The 20,042-nt window shown below is 44.6% G+C and overlaps 1 protein-coding gene across 1 annotated transcript in view; it reads right to left on the bottom strand.

Annotated features, from left to right (window-relative positions):
* Positions 1–15,220: 15,220 nt before the first annotated feature.
* Vat1l (vesicle amine transport 1 like) overlaps positions 15,221–20,042 on the bottom strand; it is a 140,826-nt gene continuing 136,004 nt past the window's right edge. The window contains exons 8-9 of the mRNA XM_026393019.2: positions 16,899–16,982; positions 15,221–15,605 (exon numbers count right to left, since the gene is read on the bottom strand). Of these exons, the coding sequence (XP_026248804.2) occupies positions 15,507–15,605; positions 16,899–16,982 (183 nt within the window). The 3' untranslated portion in view covers positions 15,221–15,506. The remainder of the gene's footprint in view (positions 15,606–16,898; positions 16,983–20,042) is intronic.

The following is a 20,042-nucleotide window of genomic DNA, read 5'->3' as shown; positions in this document are numbered from 1 at the left end:
CCTCCTCCTCCCATTTAAGTACTAAAACAGCAGGATTTTTTTTCCCCTAGAAGAGCCTTATAAAGAAGAACAGAGTGCTCACCCACCAAACAGATACCTCCTGGCTTCTCTGAGATCCAATCTACTTTCCCCCCTCCTGTAGATATCAAGTTTTGGTCCATCTCGGTATGGACCTGCAGGACTGTGAGGTCAGGTTCCCTCTTCCTGAAGCCAAGGGGCAGGTACTGTGCTGTTCCGGGGTTTTCAAGGTGTGTAAGAGAATCTACAGTGCAGGCCCAGGGACTTAGTTATCACACATGTTATTGCAATACACTCCAGAATCCAAGTTCTAGGATTTCTTGGAATACATTTTTGCTTTAAAGTTTAATGTTTGTGACATACATGCCTGTCATTATGATCTGTTGCTAGTTCCCTCCCTTACTGAGGCTAAAATTGTTGGCTATGCTAGTGAGTTGAGATCTTTCTATGAGCCCCCCCTAAACTAAGTGCTTTATGTGAATCAGCATGACAATTCAACTAGCTGGAATCTATTATTATCCTCACTCTACATATCAGGAAATTGGTGAAGTCATGACAAGCCCGTCTGGAGATGCACAGGTGGGGTTGGGATTTATAAAATCTGTGCAGTTTGACTTAATCAGTGTAATCCACTGGCCAGCCCATGTTTCCTTGCTGCCCATGGAGAATCATGGTAAATATTTGCTGTTTTTCTTTTTTCTAAGGGAAAGTGGACAGTCCTTTGCTTATGATATAGAATTTCTCTTTGAATTCTCTCAACAGCTTGCACGGTGGGTGGTGTTCGTCTCATTTTGCAGGTAAAGAAACTGGTCCTGAGATGGCATGATGGAATTTTGAAGTCACTCTCCCAACGCCTCCCCCATGGCTCCTCCCTTTGCTATCCACATCCCTGCGTAATCTCTTCCCCTTGAGTATGAGTGACATCTGTGATTAGAATATGACAAAGGTGAAGGGAATTTGCAGATGTAATTAAGCTCCATGATCTGTTGACTTCAACAAGGAGATTATCCAGTGTGGACCCAGCCTCATTTGATGAGCTTATTAAAAGAGGGTCCAGGTTTCCATGAATGAAGAAATACGGGGTCGTGTTGAGATGGCCATTGGTGCAGAAGATGACTCTGGGCTCCTGCATGAACTACAGTCTGATGATACCTTGATTATAGATGTGATGTCCTATGCAAAGGAACCAGCCAAGTCACGTTTGGATTGCTGATCCACGGAAGCAAGGAAGTTATTAATGTAAGTTGTTTTAAGCTCCTGAGTTTGTGGTAATTTGATCTGCAGCAAAAGAAAATGAATACAGAGATGTTCTGCAAATTTTCCAACATCACATCACAATAGCCAGGTAGCAGAGACTCCAGACCGATTGCTCACAGTGCCAGAGAATCTGAGGCTTACAACCACCATATTTAAGTCTGGTGCCCCTGGTGTGGCCGAAGCTCAATCAAAATGGGCTTGAACAAACAAAGCCAGTTTTGAGCCAGTCTGTCTGTCTCTACAAATCTGGCCCCTTCCATGGGGTGTCACTTTCCTCTAACCTGACATCACAGGACATGTTTGGTGCTGCAGCTGGGTGTCTGTCAAGCATAGCTTTCCTTTGAACTTAATCTTCCATGAGTCAATACATCTGCAAATATTTACTAAGCGTGGTTAGATTCTCTGCCTGACTTGGGGAAATGAGAGAAATATGTAGCACTTGCTGTGAAATAGATGCTTGTTTGAAAGAGAAGACAAATGACCGAGGTGAAGACCATGTGCCGAGCTGGGCACTGCAGTGTTAATGCAAGGGGCCTCTAGTCCACAGGCCAGCTGTGTGGTTTGCCCATGGCCTGGGAAATGAAGTCTCCATGTGGACCACCGCTCGGCCCCGCCTGACCAGGCATTGTGCGTTCCTGGGGGTGAAGGGAAGTGTGGGAATTGCTGGGTTCATGGTTTTCTGTAATGAAAGACCTTCTCATAGCCGTTCTCCCGAAGCGGCTGCCCCAGAACCTTCAGGAAGGAGTTCCCCTGGAGAACTGAGAATTCTGGGTGGGCACTGTCTGGGGGACCCTAACCTAGAGTTGCCTAGTCCAGCTATTTCATTTCCATTACCATCTAAATTTATTATTATATTTAAAAGTGGGTTGTAATCCACATCTCGTAATATTTGCCACTTACAGTGTGCAATTCCATGGTTCTCGAGCTTGTGCAGTCATTCCCAGGATCAAATTCCAGAACATTTCATCACTGCAACAGGAAATCGTTACTGGTTCAGAGTCCCTCCTGTCCCTCCTGGTCCCTCCTCCCCACACCTCAGATCTACCTGTGGTGCCTAAGGATCTGTGTATTCTGGAAGTTACCTATGAATTGGATCGGACAGCATGTGGCCTTTCATATTCGACTTCTTTCAATTAGCATCAAGTGTTCAAGGTTCATTAGTTTTCAACTGTGGGATGCAGCGGAATCTCTTCAGAATGCTATTAAAAGGTAGTCTTCTGGCTCTTCCGCTAAGACACCTGGTTTGGTTGGTTTTGAACAGGAACTGAGACTCTACCTTTTTGATGCTGGTGATGCTGGTGCAGGTGGCCCAGGGTGCACTTGAGAATCCCCCAGTCTTGTCCAATGTGCTTCTTCTATTAGGATTTGGTTGAAGCTCAACAAGGGAAAGTGGCAGAGCTGGGAAAAGCTCCATCCAGGGTTTGCGCCATATTTGAGAACTGAGGCTTTGCCTTCTCATTCTCATTTATCAGACCCATCAGAACCTCTAGGCACCCCAGTTCCTACTTTATAATTTGCTCATGGGATTCTCTGGCATCTTCCTAGAACATAGTCTCTGAACTTTCTACAATTCTAGAATGATCTGAAGGATGTTGGGCATGTACACTTTTGTGGAAGGTTCTACAACACCTAGACCTCATGGGTATAGTTGATCCCTGTGGCCTAATACTTAAGCTACTCATATTCTGAGCCAGGGGTTGTGGGTTTGGGTCCTACCAGGTATAGGGTTCAAAACTGAATAAATAAAAATAAAGGATGGATCCTGAGTTACATTGGAATTTGGATAAACAACAGGGACATTTTGATATAAGGATGTCTTGTTCAACATTTGGGATATACTTGTACTAAAAGTAAAATTCATCGATGGTCTGAAATTCCAGTGTAACTGTGAGTCCTATATTTTATGTGATAACCTTCCAGCGAGGTGCCCGTTTTCTGTGGGGTTGCTGAGCTTAGTGGTTGACAGTGGCTAAGTTCGTGAACTCCTTAAACGGATGATGGCAAGGTTCTGAATTCTGTGTTCCATGGCACATAGCTAGCCGTGGAACCAGGGTAAGTGACTTCTTCTAGTGTTGATTTCTTATCTGTAAAATAAATAGTTTCGTATGGTGAGAGAATTAAATGGAATAATCCATGCCTATTACTTAGCAGGGGTCCTTCTTTGTGCTGATACATAAATATTACTGGGGATCCCCAAGACTCTTCCCAGCACCTCAGTTATAAACATTCAATGGCTGTGGCTATGGTAATTGGGGCCATTGAAGTTTAGCCTTTAGGAAGCACTGGGACCCTTTGGGGGGGTCCATTTGGAGGGCTCTGTATTAAGTTTGAGACAGCAGGTGTCTGGCAACTGGAAAAAAAACTGTAGGAGTGGTAGACAGATGGTTTCTCTTTCCATCCAATCTCCTGGTGGGGAGGAAGCAACACTTCTGTCCTGATGATTCATTGTGGAAGCAGAGTCTGGCCAGTGTTTAAATAGAAACAGCTGGATGAAGAAAATATTGACACCACCCAGAAGCAAGATGTGCTACCAAACTGTTGTGTGTGAAGTGGATTCTTACCAATGAAATGAGGGTATTAAATTATAGACGCTGGGTTGTCTTCCCAGCTAAGAGCTCTGCAAGAAAGTTAGGCTGCCCTGGCCTCCAGCCTTCCCTGGCTGCCGGCCAGTCGACGTGTTGGAGGTTCTGCAGGCCTCGAGGCTGGAGAGCAGCTGTCCTGAGGTTTAGCGCTCACACCACGGAGCACGTACGTTAAAAAACACCGGAGCCCACAGGGAGAGGGCTGTTCCCTTTCTAATGTTCTTTACAGCTTGGATGTGGGGTAGAGGAAGCCACTTCAATTTGATGATGGCATGTCTTTTAACATCTTTCTAGAATTTGCTAATCTCCTTTATTAGCAAGAGGCTGGCCTCAAGCTTGGAGACTTCAACAGGCAATAGTTTTTAACTAGATTCATAAAATGTATTTTTACCTTCATTTTATTGGTGTCCTTAGGATGATTTTTAATTTTAATGATTTTTCAATTTATAGAAAAGTTGCAAAAATAGCTTAAAGAGCCATCATGTACCTGCTGATTTCCCTTCGGCCCTCTTGCTTTATAGCTTTCATTCTCCTCCTATTAATATTTTTTGAACACATAGGGAATGTTGGAGACATCATTCTCCTTGACACCTAAGTACTTAAGTGGGCATTTTCTAAGAAATTATTTTATATACCCACAAAAAAAATCAAAATTGGGCAATATAATAGTGACACAATGCTATTATCTAATCTGTAGTTCATATTTAAGTTTCATCCATTGTCTTAATATACACACATGTGTATTTTATATATAACTGTGTGTATATAAATATATTTTTTTGTGTCTGAGGTGCTGAGGATTGAATCCAGGGCCTTGTACGTAGGTAGTCGAGTGCTCTCCAACTGCGCTACATCCTCAGCCCTGTTTAAAATTTATATTGTGGGACAGGGTCTTGCTGATTTTCCCAGGCTGGCCTGGGAAATGTAAGAGAACTTGTGTTCTTCCTTCCCCAGCCTCCCTCCCAAGGAGCTGGGAGTATAGTCATGTGGCACCATGCCTGGCCCAGCAATTTGTATTAAAGGTGTAATGTGTTTACTTTTCTACATGTACACATTAAAAAATTTGTACACACACGTGGGGTTTTATAGTGTGATAATTTAGTAGATGTATACCATGTGTAATGATCACGTCAGGATCAGCCAGGTGTTGTCCTTAGTTACCAGGTCTCTCATCTACTTCGTCTCCTGGAACTGTGGAAGTTCTGCAGGGTCTTTTAGCTGTCTTGATCTTGCCATTAAAGAGTACAGGCCAGGTTTTTTTCTTTTTTTCTTTTTTTTTTTTTTTTACTTTTTAGAATGTTCCATGTTTGGGTTTGCCTGCCATTTCCTCTTGAATAAACTCGTTGTGCCGATGTGGGCAGAACTATCCCAGTGGCAATTGTCCTTCTGTGCAGCATACATGGTTGATGGCTTATCTGCATGGTTCTTGCTGCCTTTGATTCCTGGTGAAGGGATCTGCCCATGTCTCAGCTGCACAGCTCTCAGCCTTCTACATGTACACATATATTAAAAAATTTCATTTACAATGAAGTGATTTGAGGGGAAATATGTTGGGTTTAGGAAAATAATGTTTCTTAGCAAATTTTTGCCAACTAGTTGGTTTTAGAGTGCCATCACTTGTATTTTTTCAGTAGACAATAGTGATTATTTATCAGTTGACTCATGTATTTACTTATTCATGGGGTATAGTCGATTACTTCTAGGATTTATTTTGCTGCTCTGATTGTCCTAGATTTGACCAGTCGGAGTCCCTAACCTGGCCCCAATGTACTTATATTTACCATTGCTTTCTTTTGGTGGCAAGTGGGACATCATGGAATTTCTTTTTAAATGGCATTAATGGAATTTAAAAATGTTTTTTTTATCAACTCCCTTTTTAAAATATAAAGACCTATATTAATGATTATATATATAAAATAAAAAACATTGATAAAGATATTAATGATACCAGGGGCCTGGTATGAAAAGAATCATACAAGTTAGTCATGTAAATGATGGATATTTGGGAAATACTACACTCTTGCAGTGGTTATATTAACATTTTTTTGTTTTGTTTGTATTTCAAATATTTGACCATTTTGTCCTGACAGAAAGTTTGGAATATTTCAGATATGCCTCCATTTTGGAATCCAAACTCTTTCCCTTACAATGTTCCTTATCTATGATGTGTGATGGAAATCCTTTGCCAGACTTGGTCTTCTGACCTTCCTTTGGGAAATAGAGGTGCTATTTATATGGATACAACCAGGAAGCTGAATCACCCCAGTTATAACACAACCAAGTTGTGCAAGGCCCAGTTCAAAGGCCCTCTTTTTCCCAGATAGGGTTCTTGGGTTGCATGCAACAGAAACCAGGACTGACTAATTTAAGCACATAAAATTCAATTCTGAGGATCTAAGCTTAGGAAAAAAATAAAACTTGAGCAGCTTTGGGGATGTGGGTATTAGGGAATTTTGGGGTCTCTTTGGGTACCCACTTTCAGAATGGATGGGTTTCATCCTCCTGTGTTTGCATTTCTCTTCTTAAGCTTGCATTGACGAGGGGAACATCTATTTGGCCTTCTTTGGGTCATGAGCCCAGAGATGGGGAGGATACCTTGATAGCAGAACCCCCACAGAAGATACCAGGAACAAGGCCATGCTCCAAAGAAAAATGAGGCGACATGGAGAGAACATCTCAAAATCACAAGCACTTCCTGGGTGCCAGGCACCCATTTTACATCTCTGACTCTAATGGACACCACAACGTGGTAACACTTTGGAGAGTGGTGATAAAGACTCGGAGATTCAAAACTCATATAGCTGGTTTGTGAGTCAGGATTCAAGCCCAGGCCCTCCGTCTTCAGAGTCCCTTCTTTGGATCACAGAGCTATAAATAGAGTTCAGTCAATTCTTGGCAGGAGAACCGAGTCTACTCCACCTCCATATCACAGGGACGTTCCTACAACCTGCTCCAGCATCATCTCTTAATTTTGCACCCAGAGCCCCTGCATCTCTCCCTGTCAGCTCTCTCCTGGTGACTGACGTCCCTGTCTCACACCAGCCTCTAGACAGTGGGCCTTTGGCCAGCAGTAGCCAGGCTGTGTTTATCTCTGAATCTTTCACAACATGTCAGAGCCAAAGCTTAGCCAAAGCACATAGCCGAAGCTTAGTCAATATTTGCAGAATTGAATCAAATCTCCTCCCTAATATTTACCTCAATGGAGAGAGAGGGGGAGGGAGGGAGAGAGAGAAAATGACAGCTTCTGGGTAAGAATGAGAAGTTTCACACACTCTTAGTGCAAGGAATTATTAACTAGATGAATTGAGTGTCAGTTTGACGTGGCACTGACGTCCTGCCTTGCTAGGTGGTGAGTCTCAAAGCAATGTTGGAGATATCCAGACTTCTGCTCCTCAGCAGAGGCCATCCTCAGAGCTACTATCAACAGTCAACTCGGGCATCAGCCTGGGTTCAGAAAGCAGATATTTATGCTGCTTTTGCAAAAAGTGAAGAAAATACATGTATTGGTGTGTCTGTGTTGGCCTGATCCCTGTCCCCAGCATAGCCCTTTAACTCATCAGGGCTGCTGGGCCTCCTCCTGCTGGCCTTGGATAGAGTTCTCCAGAGCTGGAAAAACAGCAATAATCCCTTCTCACTCCCTGGGAAGGTTTTTGAAAAAAGTGAGAAGGGCTGGCCCCAGAAGTCATTTTAATTATGACACTGGTTTAGCCTTTTGGATAATTTTTTCCAACTTGTTAAGTGGTAATGTATGTTTTGAGTGAGTTGGTCCTTAGAAATTGGCTTGATTTCTGGGCCCAAATTCTGGAAATGCAGTTAACTGCATCGTTTGGGATAGTCTATTGAACTTCTCTGATCCTCATTGCATCAGCAGTAAAATGGGGATAGAGCATTTACTTTAGAGGGTTGAGTGCATGGTCAGCAAGTCGGCACGTGTGAAATGCTCTCTTCATTTGGGTTCCCCGCAAGTAGATTCCAGGACAAGGACTTGGATAAAAGTGGTTTATTTCAAAGGCGATCTCAGGAAGTAGGAGCAGGGCAAAGGGGGAATGAGTTGGGAAAAATAAAAGTCGGCAAGGACCCTAATGAGGATGTTGACATTGTGGGCAACCTGGGATTGATGCCACCAAGGGCACGCAGGAGATACCATATGCTTCAGACTCATGATGCCATGAGGACAGGAAACTGGGGCATTTATCCACCAGCTCCATTATCTGCTGGATGAGCCCATCTCTGTTACTATCCCCCCCCCCCAAGCCATCATTAGCTTGGGTCACCCTTGTGCATTTGTGTCATTGAGGCTGGAGTAAGCCTGCAGGTACAGAAAGAGACCAATGCAAGTGCTCAAAGTGGGAGCTGTCACCCTTCCAGAAACCTTTTACAGCTACAGGTGAGCTCTGGTGTACCAAGACCACATGGGGTGGACATCGATGGGGCTGCTATGAGAGCTTCAGCAGTATCTGACACACGATGAGCACTCAATATGCTCTAGCTGGAGTGGACATGGGATTAACTGCCCAGCAACCCTTCGTATTAGGGTCTGGCTTCTGTCACTTGACATGGTTTTGGTATGGCTGTCAATCAGGTTGCCTGACCCTACCATGGCCAGTTACTGGAGTGAGCACCTGTTCCAGACTGGCCAATCTCTCGGCTCAATGATTGGTTTATGAATGGGCATGTGACATAAGCTGGCTAATTGGAGCCTTCTTGAGACCACCTTGATTTACACTAGAATTAGTGAAGGAAGTTATTATTTCTTGCCAAGAGGAGCTGGGAGCTTAAGTAGAAATGCTGGCCTCCATATTCACTAGCTGCTGGGAAGAAATCTGTCATGTGGAGTCCTGTTCTCCAAACAAGAGCTCTCTCTTTCCTGAGTGAATGTGCACAGGCCAACTAACGTCCCTTAAATTTAGCATCCTTATATGTAAATAGGGACAATACCCACTTTTCAAGTACTGTTGCATTTCAGTAGGGGTACGTGTAAAACTGTTGGCAAACAGCAAGTCCTCTGTAAATGTTAGTTTTTGTTTTGGTGTTGTGGTTTGTCTTGATTCAGCTTCACTCTAACTCTGAGCTAGAGCAATGCTTTTGAAAACAATTCCAATCTTTGAATGTGTCAGTGACCATGCCATGTGAGTTGTTGTCCTGGGTTAGTTCTGACTCCCTTAGGTGATGGTTTATTTTCTGGGGGCCTCTCATGGAGGAGACTCCCCACACCTCCAGGAAAAGCCTGCACCCCCACCATCCCCACCTTGTTTGACTGTCCTTGTGTTCCTTTTCTTCCACTCATGACAATTCCGTGGCACCTGAACTCCTGGCCAAGTAGATTATGGATGGACCTTGGGAAAACAGCCAAAGAATAGTTATTCCAATATGGTACCCACTTCTGTTCTTTGCCTCTCATGGCTAGGCCAAGTAAAATAGTGTTCATCCTGGAAAAATTTCCCATGCTGTTCTCTTACTTGAGACCATTCTCCAATCATCACTTAGTTGTCTTGTCTTTAATATAAAATTAGAGTTCTTAAAGTGATATGACTGGATTATGGAAATCCATGAATATCAGTCTCTTGGTGGATGCAATACCTAAGGGGACTGTAAATCTACCCTGAGCTTCCTCACTGAAGATAATTACTTCTCCTAGAGAACTCTCTACACATGCCCCAGATGGGCATTTTTCATCAAGTATGGTCATACTCTTTACTACCCAGATCACACAAGCTCTATCAAGGCAGCTCTACAAATACATTATCATTTGCACAAGAGATAAATCATTATCACATCATTGAGCCACAAACTCCTGGATATCAGTAGCTATGCATTTTTAATTTTTGCTGCCAAAACATTAAAATTATTATGCCAGGAACATGCTAGGCATTTGATCTGTGTTTGTTGAAGGAATGGAAAACCTTATTTGAAGACATTCATGATCTGTGATCTGGCTTCTGGGATGAAACTTGTGAGTGATGGTTTCCATCAGGCTATGTGTATAATGCTGTACTTGATCTTCACAATAGCTCTGACATATGCATTATTAGTCATCTCTTTTTAATGGGAGAAAGCTCAGATGTCAAGCAACATGCCTTAATTTTTCCCCTGGTTTGAAAGAGCCTAAGGCATATGATCTTAATCATTGCGTGTGGGTGGGTACATGTGCCTCGGCTGTGGGCTTCCATGGCTCTTCTCTGAGATGTTCTTTTGTATGTTTGGGTGCCAGTTTGAATACTCTGGGGACATGTTTTCCAGTATCTTTGCTTGGCTGGCAACAGGAGATCTGCTCATTATGCTCATGGCAGAGAATGCAAAACACTATTTTTTTTCTCCCATAAACAAATCTGGAAGCAAATATTGGGATCTGTGTGTTTTCTGTTATTTAACAGGAGCAGGAGGAAGAAGCTACTGAGCATTTTCCAAGCATCTCATTCTCCCAAGCACTGGCCCTCGGGAGCAGGGAAAGGAGCTCATGATTCTTGAGGGCTCACCACATGCCAGACACTAGGATGGGTGCAGAAGAACCTCTTCCAAGTTTCCCTCAGCATCACCTGCACCATGAGGACTTCCTCTCCATCCCTTCCTTCATGGGGCTGAACCCTCCCTACTTTTCGTCCCTAACATTGTATCCTTGACATTAAATATAATGTCATTAAATATAAATAAGCCTTGGGGTCTATTTCTGTCCTTCCTCTAGACCTTGCCTATCCAAATGGTAGCCCCAGTCACGGGTGCTGCTGAGCATTTGAAATGTGTTTAATCCAGATCGAGCAGGGTTGTAAATATAAAGTGCACACCTGAGAGTTGGCAAATGAAAGAATGTAAACTGTCTCATTATCTTTGTTGACTACATGTCAAAGTAACATTCTTTATGTACTGTATTAAATAAGACCTATTAAAACTAAGTTGGTCTCTGTTTACATGTCACCACTAATGTGATGACGGAAACGACTGACAATTTGTATGTGGCCCACGTTATATTTCTATCAGATAGCGGGGCTCTGGACTGCAGAATTTCTTAAGGGACGGGCTATGTCTTATTTTCTTTTCCATTTCTAGGACTCGGAATAGGGTCCTGTGTCCAGTAAATTGAAAATGAGCTGTATGTAAGAGACCAAGGAACAGAACCCAAATCAGGAAGGGGGTGGCCTGTGCTAGTGGGACAGCCGAGTGGGCAGTGGGGCAATTGTTACGAAGGCTGGAGTGTAGTTGATAGAAATCCTCAAGAGCTTCCCCCTTGATGTTAAAGAAGGAGTTCCCCAGACAAGTTATAAGTGCTCTGAACATTGCTTCCATGTCCCCTCACCCTCCCATGTGCCTCTATCTGCAGCCATTGTGTGGCCACTGCAAAACCCAAGAGGCAAGACTGGAGTAGCAAAGCGTCAGCACCTTGTTGGGGGCAGTCATCTGTCGTGTGGGAACTGGGCCAGCACAGCAGCTTCCTTACCTTCAGAGGGACAAATCTGGGTATCACGCAGTGTCCTGTGCTGGCGAGCTGTTCTGGAGACCCCTGACGGGCTCATTCCCACTCTTGGCCTATGCTTCTCGGGTTCACCTCCCAACACTATTTACCTCCGTGTCTCTGTGGCCATGTCTGGTTCTGGAAGACCCACGCCAGGGGAAGGGCAGCTGGGGCATTGCTCCCTCCTCCCACTAAACCCTGAGTTTAAACTAATTGCCCTCACGCTCCAGGCTTCATGTCATGCCTCTGCACACCCTTATTCCTTCCCTGGAAGCCCAAGATTATCTGCTTGGCCCCCAAGACCCTCAGACCTGGGTGCCAACTTCCAGAAAAGAGACTCCCCAACTGCACTCCATCCTCAAGATTTTGGGATTCTTGTTCTCTTCGTTCCTTACATATGCCCTCCAAAATGCTCACCTCTTGCTCTTCACAAATGTTCCCCTGTGCCCCAAATGGCTTTGGAAATGCTGCCCTCCATTACTACCTAACCTCGCCCCCAACTGCTTTAAAAAAAAAAAAAAAAAAAAAAAAAAGGCTTCCAACTGCTAGCAGGCCTCCTTCCCAAGCTCAGAGATTGCAATTTCTATTCCGGGTTCATTTCTGGGCTGTGTTTAAATGTGGCAGTGCACCAGTATCGGCTCTGTGCAGCCAAGAGATTTATACAGAGAACACGGGCACTGAGAAAGAATATATGAGGACATCTTTAGTTACAGTGAATTTCACCGACAGTGTCACTCCCTATTCTGGTTTGAAAATGCAGATTTATACGTGTGGCTGCCTGCAGAGAAATAGGGTAAAACGCAGTACAGCCTCCTGGATGATGGATTCCTCTTTCGTGAGGTTCTAGCCCTTGGAAATGGACACCTCTGTTTCTCTTTGATAACCTTGAGAATTGTAGATCATGAAGATGGAAATTGTTGAGATGTGTCACAGACACTTGGACAGAGGGCCAGAAAAAAAAAAAAAGAAGCTTCTCGACAGATATTAGTTGCTATAAAGCAAAACAAATGGAAGAATAACCTTGAAATAGGGAAACAGACTCCCCGGAGAATTCCTAGTGAGCAAGTCATGGCAATTTGAAGTGCATTGTATTTTACCCTTATTTAAAAGGCAGGGCAACGAGGTGTGGGGTTAAGAGCGTGAATTCTGCTGGCAAAGGTGTGGCTTGAATTTGGGAAATCCTGGGTCCCAAGCTTCAGTCTTGTCCTCTGTATGTGGATGCGATGACATACCTCGACTCTCAGCCCTGTTGGGAGGGTAAATGAATAGATGCACACACAGCTCCTCCAGCAGCATACAGTGGGTGCCTAATAAATGTTTGTGATGGTAATTACTGTGACATTTTATTATCAGTCATATCTTTATCATCACCATCATCCATTCATGGTTTTTTTTTAACATCACCTCTTTGTTAAGTGTTTTAAAACTATCATCATCATGTAATTTAATATACACTGGTTTTGTTTACATAGGAATTTTTGTTTGGAAAAAGTGTTTTTGTTTTTAATGCTTCTTTTTTCAAGTGGTTTTACTTTCTTGCCTTGAGGGAACCAGAAAGTCTGTTTTGTTCATTGTTTTAAAAATTTTTTAATCTAATATGTTCATCACATACATCAGGATGTTTGGTGTATGGCTAAATCAAACTAATTAGCATATGCATTGGTTCCTATACTTACACTAAATCGAAAAGGCTTTTCAAAGGCTTGTCTCAGTTCAGACCCCACTTTCCCTGTGGGCTCTTCCGTTTTCACTGAAGGCTGTCCTGCTGCCTTCTGATTTTTTTTTTTTCATTTTATGTTACCCATCTTTCCGTCATAAGAGTGAGGCTCTCATCCAAATAGTTTGTGGATTAAATGATACCAGAAGAGGTTATGCTATGCTGAATACTTTATTTGTATTTTTATGTAAACATAATTTGCTTTGTAGGCACAATATAACAAAAGCTCTAAAGCCACAAACACATTAGACGATGCTTCTGTTCGCTCCCACCACCACGCTTCACTCGGGAGAAGCCTTTGCAGTTCCTCTAAGGCAAACCGAGACCTTCTTCACTCTTCCTTCAGAAAAACGACCAGGACACGGGGGAGGAGGAGCTTAAAATGGGAGTCCATGGGACCAGCAAATGTTCCCCCATTCTTCACAGCAGAAACTGAGACGGTCGGTCAAACTCCAGCTGCCTCCCTCCGTATCCCGAGAGGAGAGGCTTTGAACCAACGGGTTCGACAGGGAGGCTGGATTGACTTCACTGGCTAAAAGAACAGATGTGGGGAGGATGACGTTCATGCTTCTCTTTTGGACATAACAAAGGACGCCTGGAGGCCAGGTTCCCTCCCCCCGGAGGAGGACAGCCCTCTCAGGGCCAGCTCTTCCAGCCCTAGAAGATGCCATTTCTGTCCTGCTTCCTAGGAATCCCACCTGGACAGTGGTCCCTTAGAAGCCCCTTTCAGCCTGGCTATGGGAGAAACATGACCAGTAGTACAGTGGCCAGTTAAGAGAGGTAAACACCCGTTCTCAGGATGGCCCCAGACTGGACAACTGCCGAGTCCTGGGATAGGAAGAGAAGATGACGCGAGTGTCCCCTCTCGGGACACTCTCGTCCCTTGACTTATCAGATGGCCACCCCCTTTCCTGTCCTCATAGTTGACATGCATTCACCACCAGGAGAGACCCTTTTCAGATCAATATTTGGCATAAACAAGTCATCACAAGCTTAGGAAAAACAGAACGCCATGAGTGAGGTGACGTGTGTTACAAAGAAACTCTGGTAACTCGGCAGGTAACTGTGGAAATGCACCCATTCCCGTCACTGGGGGAAGAGGTGGGTCCACTGTCGAGCTTGTTGGTGGAAGAACTGGGCATGTGGGAGCCCCCTTAGGTCTTCCCCAGAGCAAAAGCTAGTTGCCTGGGCTCCTTGTGTTTCTAGCATGGTTTGTGAGTGACAGATGAATCACTGGGCCTGGGAGAAGGGAAGGGGGAGGCCGCTTCCCGGGTACGTGTGTTCACCTCTCAAGCCCAGTCAAATGGGCAGGTAGTGGGTGGAGTTTCTTAGGAGCTGAGGAGCTGGCAGCTGGACAGGGTATACAATCAAGCAGTTTGGTCCCTGGTTCCTGAGGAGCAGGGCCCTGCAGGATGGCACCATGGCCCTGTTGTGTTGGAGGGGAGGAAACTGCACATCTGGCAGCATCTAGTGAACAGCCACCTTCTGCATCCCTAGAGTTGTCACTTGTTGGAACGTGCTTTGGCAAGAGAGAAGAGTTTTGCAAACATGGTCTACAAGGGAGCTCTTCCTTGGGGGAGGGTGGTGGCTTGCTACCAGGAATGGAAAAGAGAAAAGTTGGTCATGCCGATGGCGAGTATGCAAACACGGTCGAATCTCGGTGACAATTGAATGAGTCCTACACATGGTGAGTTTTCTTAAAGCCTCCCCACAGCCATAGACATTTTGTCTCATGAGATGTGGCCTCAAAGAAGAAATCTCTGTGGCTGGTCTTCAAGTACAAGAAGATAACCCATTTTTTCTATCCTGAAAAATTCAGACCAGCCTCCCTGTGTTTATGAATGAGAACCAATGAAAGGATCCAGTGACAGAAGGTCAGAGGAGAGTGGCTCGGACCTATGGCCTGAAGACAGTGGATGGATGTCGGGAAGCTTTCCTCTTAAAGGGGAGAGAGGAGAAAGTACTGTTTGGAGAGTTTTTAAACTCATAGGCTCATGACGATCTCTCCTGGCCTACCTTCTTTCCCCCACGGCCAAATTGGCGAGTGCTCTGGTCAGAGACATGGCAAAGAGTCTCATTGGCCCAAAGAGTGCTAGGACCCGGACAGCTCTCTGTGACAATACCTTTCAGTCCAAACTTGTCTTCTCGTCATCCTTGCCCACATCTAGTCTCTTAGGTGTCGGGCCGGTGGGCATTGGCAAGGCTATTCTAGAACCATCAAGAAGGACCTGAAGATGGATGGTTTGGATACCAGGGAGAGGGGAGAGTGTGATACACAGATCGGGAAGGGACATAATACTGCATGGAAATGGGCTTGGCACTTAATTCCAAAAAACAACAGCGATCAACAGCTTCTTAGCTCAGCTGACTGCAGACGAACACGACACGCAGGGACTACAGCATGTGTTCACTGGGGCGGAGAAGAGATTCGCAGCGGGTCCTCTTCTTCCAAACCGTCCTTCACATCCTCCTGTCTGGTCCTGGGCTACTGGATAAAGGGCATCCGCTCCTTGTTCTCACTGTCACCCTCGTGGTCCTCCTCTTCTTCCCCCGCCTCACTGGTCTCTGTGCTGTCGTTGGCCATCTGTAATTCAATGGAGGCCGTCAGGGGGGGCTCTGTGACCCACCCCTCACCTTCCCCGAGCATCTGATGAAGCCACGCAGGTAGGGCTTCCTCGAGAGCAGTCGTGCCCAGAGGTAGAGAAAGCGCCTCTTGTCCCCATCACCAGTACCTGCTGAGTGAGCTTCCTTTTCTATCAGATGCATGCGTTAGCAGTGACCTTGCTGGGCCCATCCCAGATCTCGGGATGCCCTCTGTGGAGCCTGATGCCACCCTCTCTCCCCTTAAAGTCCAGTCCTCTATCTGGAAGGACTGTGGTCTCCTCCCAAACCCCAAGACACTCCAATACCCGTTCTCCACATCTCTATTTCTTTGGGGCTGAGGGGTAAAAGCTGCCTGAGGTTCAAAAACAAGGACCATGACATATGTGGGTGCAGGTCCCAAGCCCTTGGTCTGAAAGGTGAGCTTTTCAGCTCCAGCTGGGGTGAAGCAGGGCTTCTGCCAGCTGGGACCCAGTCTCATGGGGTATAGAAAGCGGTGCCTCTGGGACAGCCAGTGCCAACTACCTTGCTTGAGAGCGATAAGCCGTTCCTGACCACTCGGGGGCCTGTCTCCTGCTACCAATGGTGCTGAAATAGACTCGTTCTTGGGTTGAAAGGCCACAGTGTCATGGACAGGGGACCCGGAATCCCAGCCCCTCTTTCCTAACCTTATCCCCTCATTCACCTTCAAACAGCCTTGGGACTTAGCATTTTGCAAAATGCTATCCATATTGTTATCAGCCACTGAAATATCACAAAATGCCCTCTCATTAAACTGACCTTCATCCAGTGATAATCGTTATTAGACCTCAACTATATTATGGTTGTAAAGACCAAATTGCTTTTAAAAATACACGCTTTGACTAAAATGTGGAATGTTAGTTTTTTTTTCTCTTAAGATTGATGCAGCTCTGAGGCTCAGGAGGGGACACCTCAGAGGTGGACACATCAACCTGTCAGGTCCAGGAATGTGGGTTTCCCACATTTCTGGGCCACATCCCTGGAATCCTCCCCTCTTGAGAGCTCACGGAGGGGTGGGGGTAGGGGGTGGGGGGTGGGATCTGCTTTTCCTCTCCATTCCTGTCTGTGCCCTGGCTTGCTCTTGACCTGCTCTTGCTGGGGCATTCGACTTTCCTCCTTAGCCCCCATCTCGGTGCCCAGGAGCCCCCATTTGTGAGGGTGTCTGATACCCAGCCCCTTCCAGCCCACAAGCTGCCTGTGCTCCTTCTGCCCCTGGGTTCATCTCTTGTGTAGAAAGATTTCCTTCGACACTCACCAGTGGAGTCGGGGTCTTTTCCACATCCAGAATCAACTTCCCGATATTCCCTCGGTCGTGGATCCGCTGCATGGCCTCCTTCACCTGAGACACAAGGTAAGAAGAAACAAGCCCTGGTTAGGTGAGAGGTTGCCCAGGTGAAAGGGGACCTGGACGGTCACACCGACAGCTTCCCACCAGGGGGCGCTGCAGTCCAAGCTCGGTGGTGGAACCCGCGACGTCTCCTGGACCCTGGGGTGCAAGTAAATTTCTGGTTGTGTCATTCACGCGATTTGGTCTTCCTTTACAAGAATCTCCTCCATCTAAAATCAAAAGGTGGGCGCTTTTGAAATAATTAGATGAAAATTTCTTTTACAAAAGGGTCTGGGAATGTTCTCCGGACTGCCAAGAGTTATATGATGCAGGATAGCAGGGCAAATTCGTCCGACTAAGTATTGAGCAATAAAAGTATTTTTGAGTATGATTAAGCCCTGTTTACTTAATATAATTCAGATTTATAATTGGGGCTAAATAAACCCATTATCTGGGTCTGAACTGCATTCAGAAGACAATTCCATGTTGCCTTCACCTGGGAGGAGTTCCTTTTAGAACCAGTAGTCAGGCTGAGTATTTCTAGAAAAGATGACCCACTGTTTCCTTTCTGATGTCAAACCAAAGGATGTCTCCAGGGGACCCTCTGAAAAGGCAAGGGTGGGGCACAGACCCATGGTTTTATTTCATTCTGTTGCTGTGCAGAAAACGAACTGTAGGAGGCGCTGTGAGGGTTCAATGAGATATGGAAAGGGCACCAGGGAACCCAGGTCTCTGCTTGGGTGCATGAAAACAAAACATTTCTTGATTTTAAAAAAGAAAATTCATAATGGATCTGGCCTAAACATTTTTCTCAAAATCTCTCACGTTCACATCTTTTTGTTCAATCATTCTGTCTGCAAAAATTCAGTGAACGTTGCTTCTAGGCTAGATGCTGTGATTAAAAAAAAATAAAAAGTAAGACATGGTGGCTGATTTTGAGGAGCTCAGCCTGTGGCTGATGGAGCCAAATTTGCTTATATAAAAAAGCAACCCAAGCCTTCTACTCATTTGTATACAAATTTGATAGAGCCATTAAAATGTTTGTATTTGAATTGCTTTTCTGGGACTTCATTCTAAAGACATAATTCAATTTATGGGGGGAAATAACACATAAAAGCTACTCAATCATGGCACTGCTTTTAAAGGCAAATCTCTGAAACAACTTTTATCACAGAGTAAGACGGTGTCTAAGTGAACGGTGGCTCTTTCATTTATCTACTGAATAGAAATGTTACAGAGCTGTTAAGGAATATAAAGATATACACAGCTAATCATCAAGAACACACAGGATTAAATGCTTTTGTAATACTGAAAAATGAGAAAACCTACATGTACATTTTCACATGTTTCTTTAAAGACATGGCTATTCTAAACAAGGAAGGGGCCACAGATCTATGATGAAAACTAATGTAGGGGAAAGAGGTGTCTTTGGCCACTAGTGGCCAAATATTATTATTTGGTAACAAGTTATCAAATCAATATTTAATATAAACTCAATGCCTCTTTAAATACAGTCTTTGAATAACTTAGCATTGGTTAGAATCAACCTGTTTTATAGACAGTCAGTCTCATATGATTGTCAATTGTCTGACCCTAATACATAATCCAGTAGATTCTTTATCTGTGGTGACATAGCTTTCTGAAGTGCCTTCACATTTACTGTGAAGCTACCATAATTGTTCCTCAATACCTGTGGAAGATGGTTCCAGAACTCCCCATTGGTAACAAAATCTGTGGCTGTTCCAGCCCCTTCTATAAAATGGTGTAGTCTGTATTTGCATAAAACCCATGCACATTTTCCCTTTAAATCATCTCTAGATTACTTATTACACAATGTAAATGCTATGTAAATAGTTCTACTGTATTGTTCAGGGAATAATAACAAGAAATCAAAGTTGTTCAGGGAATAATAACAAGAAAATCAATGTATATGTTCATACAACTTTTTTCCCTGAATATTTTTTATCAGAGGTTGGTTGAACCTGTGGATGCCAAATGTGTGGTTGAAGGGGGCCAACTGCACTCACTGAGAATCTATAAACAGTGGGTGATATTTTTCTAAAGTGGCTATTAGTGACCTCTTCCCTGCCATGTCCATGTGTAAGCCCCTCTCTTTGAGGGCAGGCTGGACAGAGTGACTTGCTTCTAACCAAGAGAACACAGCAAAAAGTAGGGAGATCTCCCTTCCAAGGTCAGGCTGCAAGAGACTGTCTTCTATTCTGCGGTCTCTTCTCCCTTCCTCATTCCTGTGGTGTAAGCAGCCAAAGTCCTGAGCTGCCCCATGGAGAGGCCCCTGTGGCAAAGAACGGAGGGCAGCCTCCAGCCAATGGGGAACTGAGATATTCAGCTCCATATCCTCCAAGCACTGAATCCTGCCAACTTGCTAAAGAAGCTTGTAGGCAGAGCCTGCTCCAGTCAGATCTCTAAGTGAGATCACGGGCATCTTGATGGCAGTCTTATAAGAGCCAAAGGACCTGGCAAAGCCACACAGATTCCTCCCCACAAATTTGAGAGGTCACAAATGCCTTTTGTATTTAAAACATTCTTACCTTGGGAGAATTATACACATAATTCTTATCTATAACATCCATAAAATATCTTGTAAGCTAAGTATACCAATATTAAACAAAAAAAAATATAAGCAAACTGCCCCCCAAATAGAAGCAAACCTGCTATTGGGGACAGAACTGTGGTTCTAAGTAGATTGGCTGGACTTCAAAACCAATGCTTTCCCCCAATTCCACCCAGACTAAGCAGCTTCATTTGATTCTCAAAGGCAAAGGAAAGAGGTGGATAATGTCTCCCTTAATGGCTCCCAGAATTCAGTTGTTTATCACTGTGGCAAGTCATTAAGCACCTGGAGACTCCAGGGAGATTAGGAGCAATTTTTAAGCTGTTTTTCTAATAGGATGGAGCCCAGGGAAACAAAGCTTTTTCTCACCAGTAAAAGCCTATCATGATGCTAGGGCGGGAGGGCGGGAGCCTCTTGCATGGCCGCCTCGAATCTGCATATTTTTGGATGCTTCTCTCTGAAATGAACTGACTCCTTGAAGTTTCTTCTGTGGGAAGGGG

This window comes from Urocitellus parryii, chromosome 15 (assembly GCF_045843805.1).
Source record: "Urocitellus parryii isolate mUroPar1 chromosome 15, mUroPar1.hap1, whole genome shotgun sequence".
NCBI classification, from domain to species: Eukaryota; Metazoa; Chordata; class Mammalia; order Rodentia; family Sciuridae; genus Urocitellus; species Urocitellus parryii.
The sequence above is the reverse complement of the archived record's forward strand: the minus strand, read 5'-3'. Positions and strand labels throughout refer to the sequence as shown.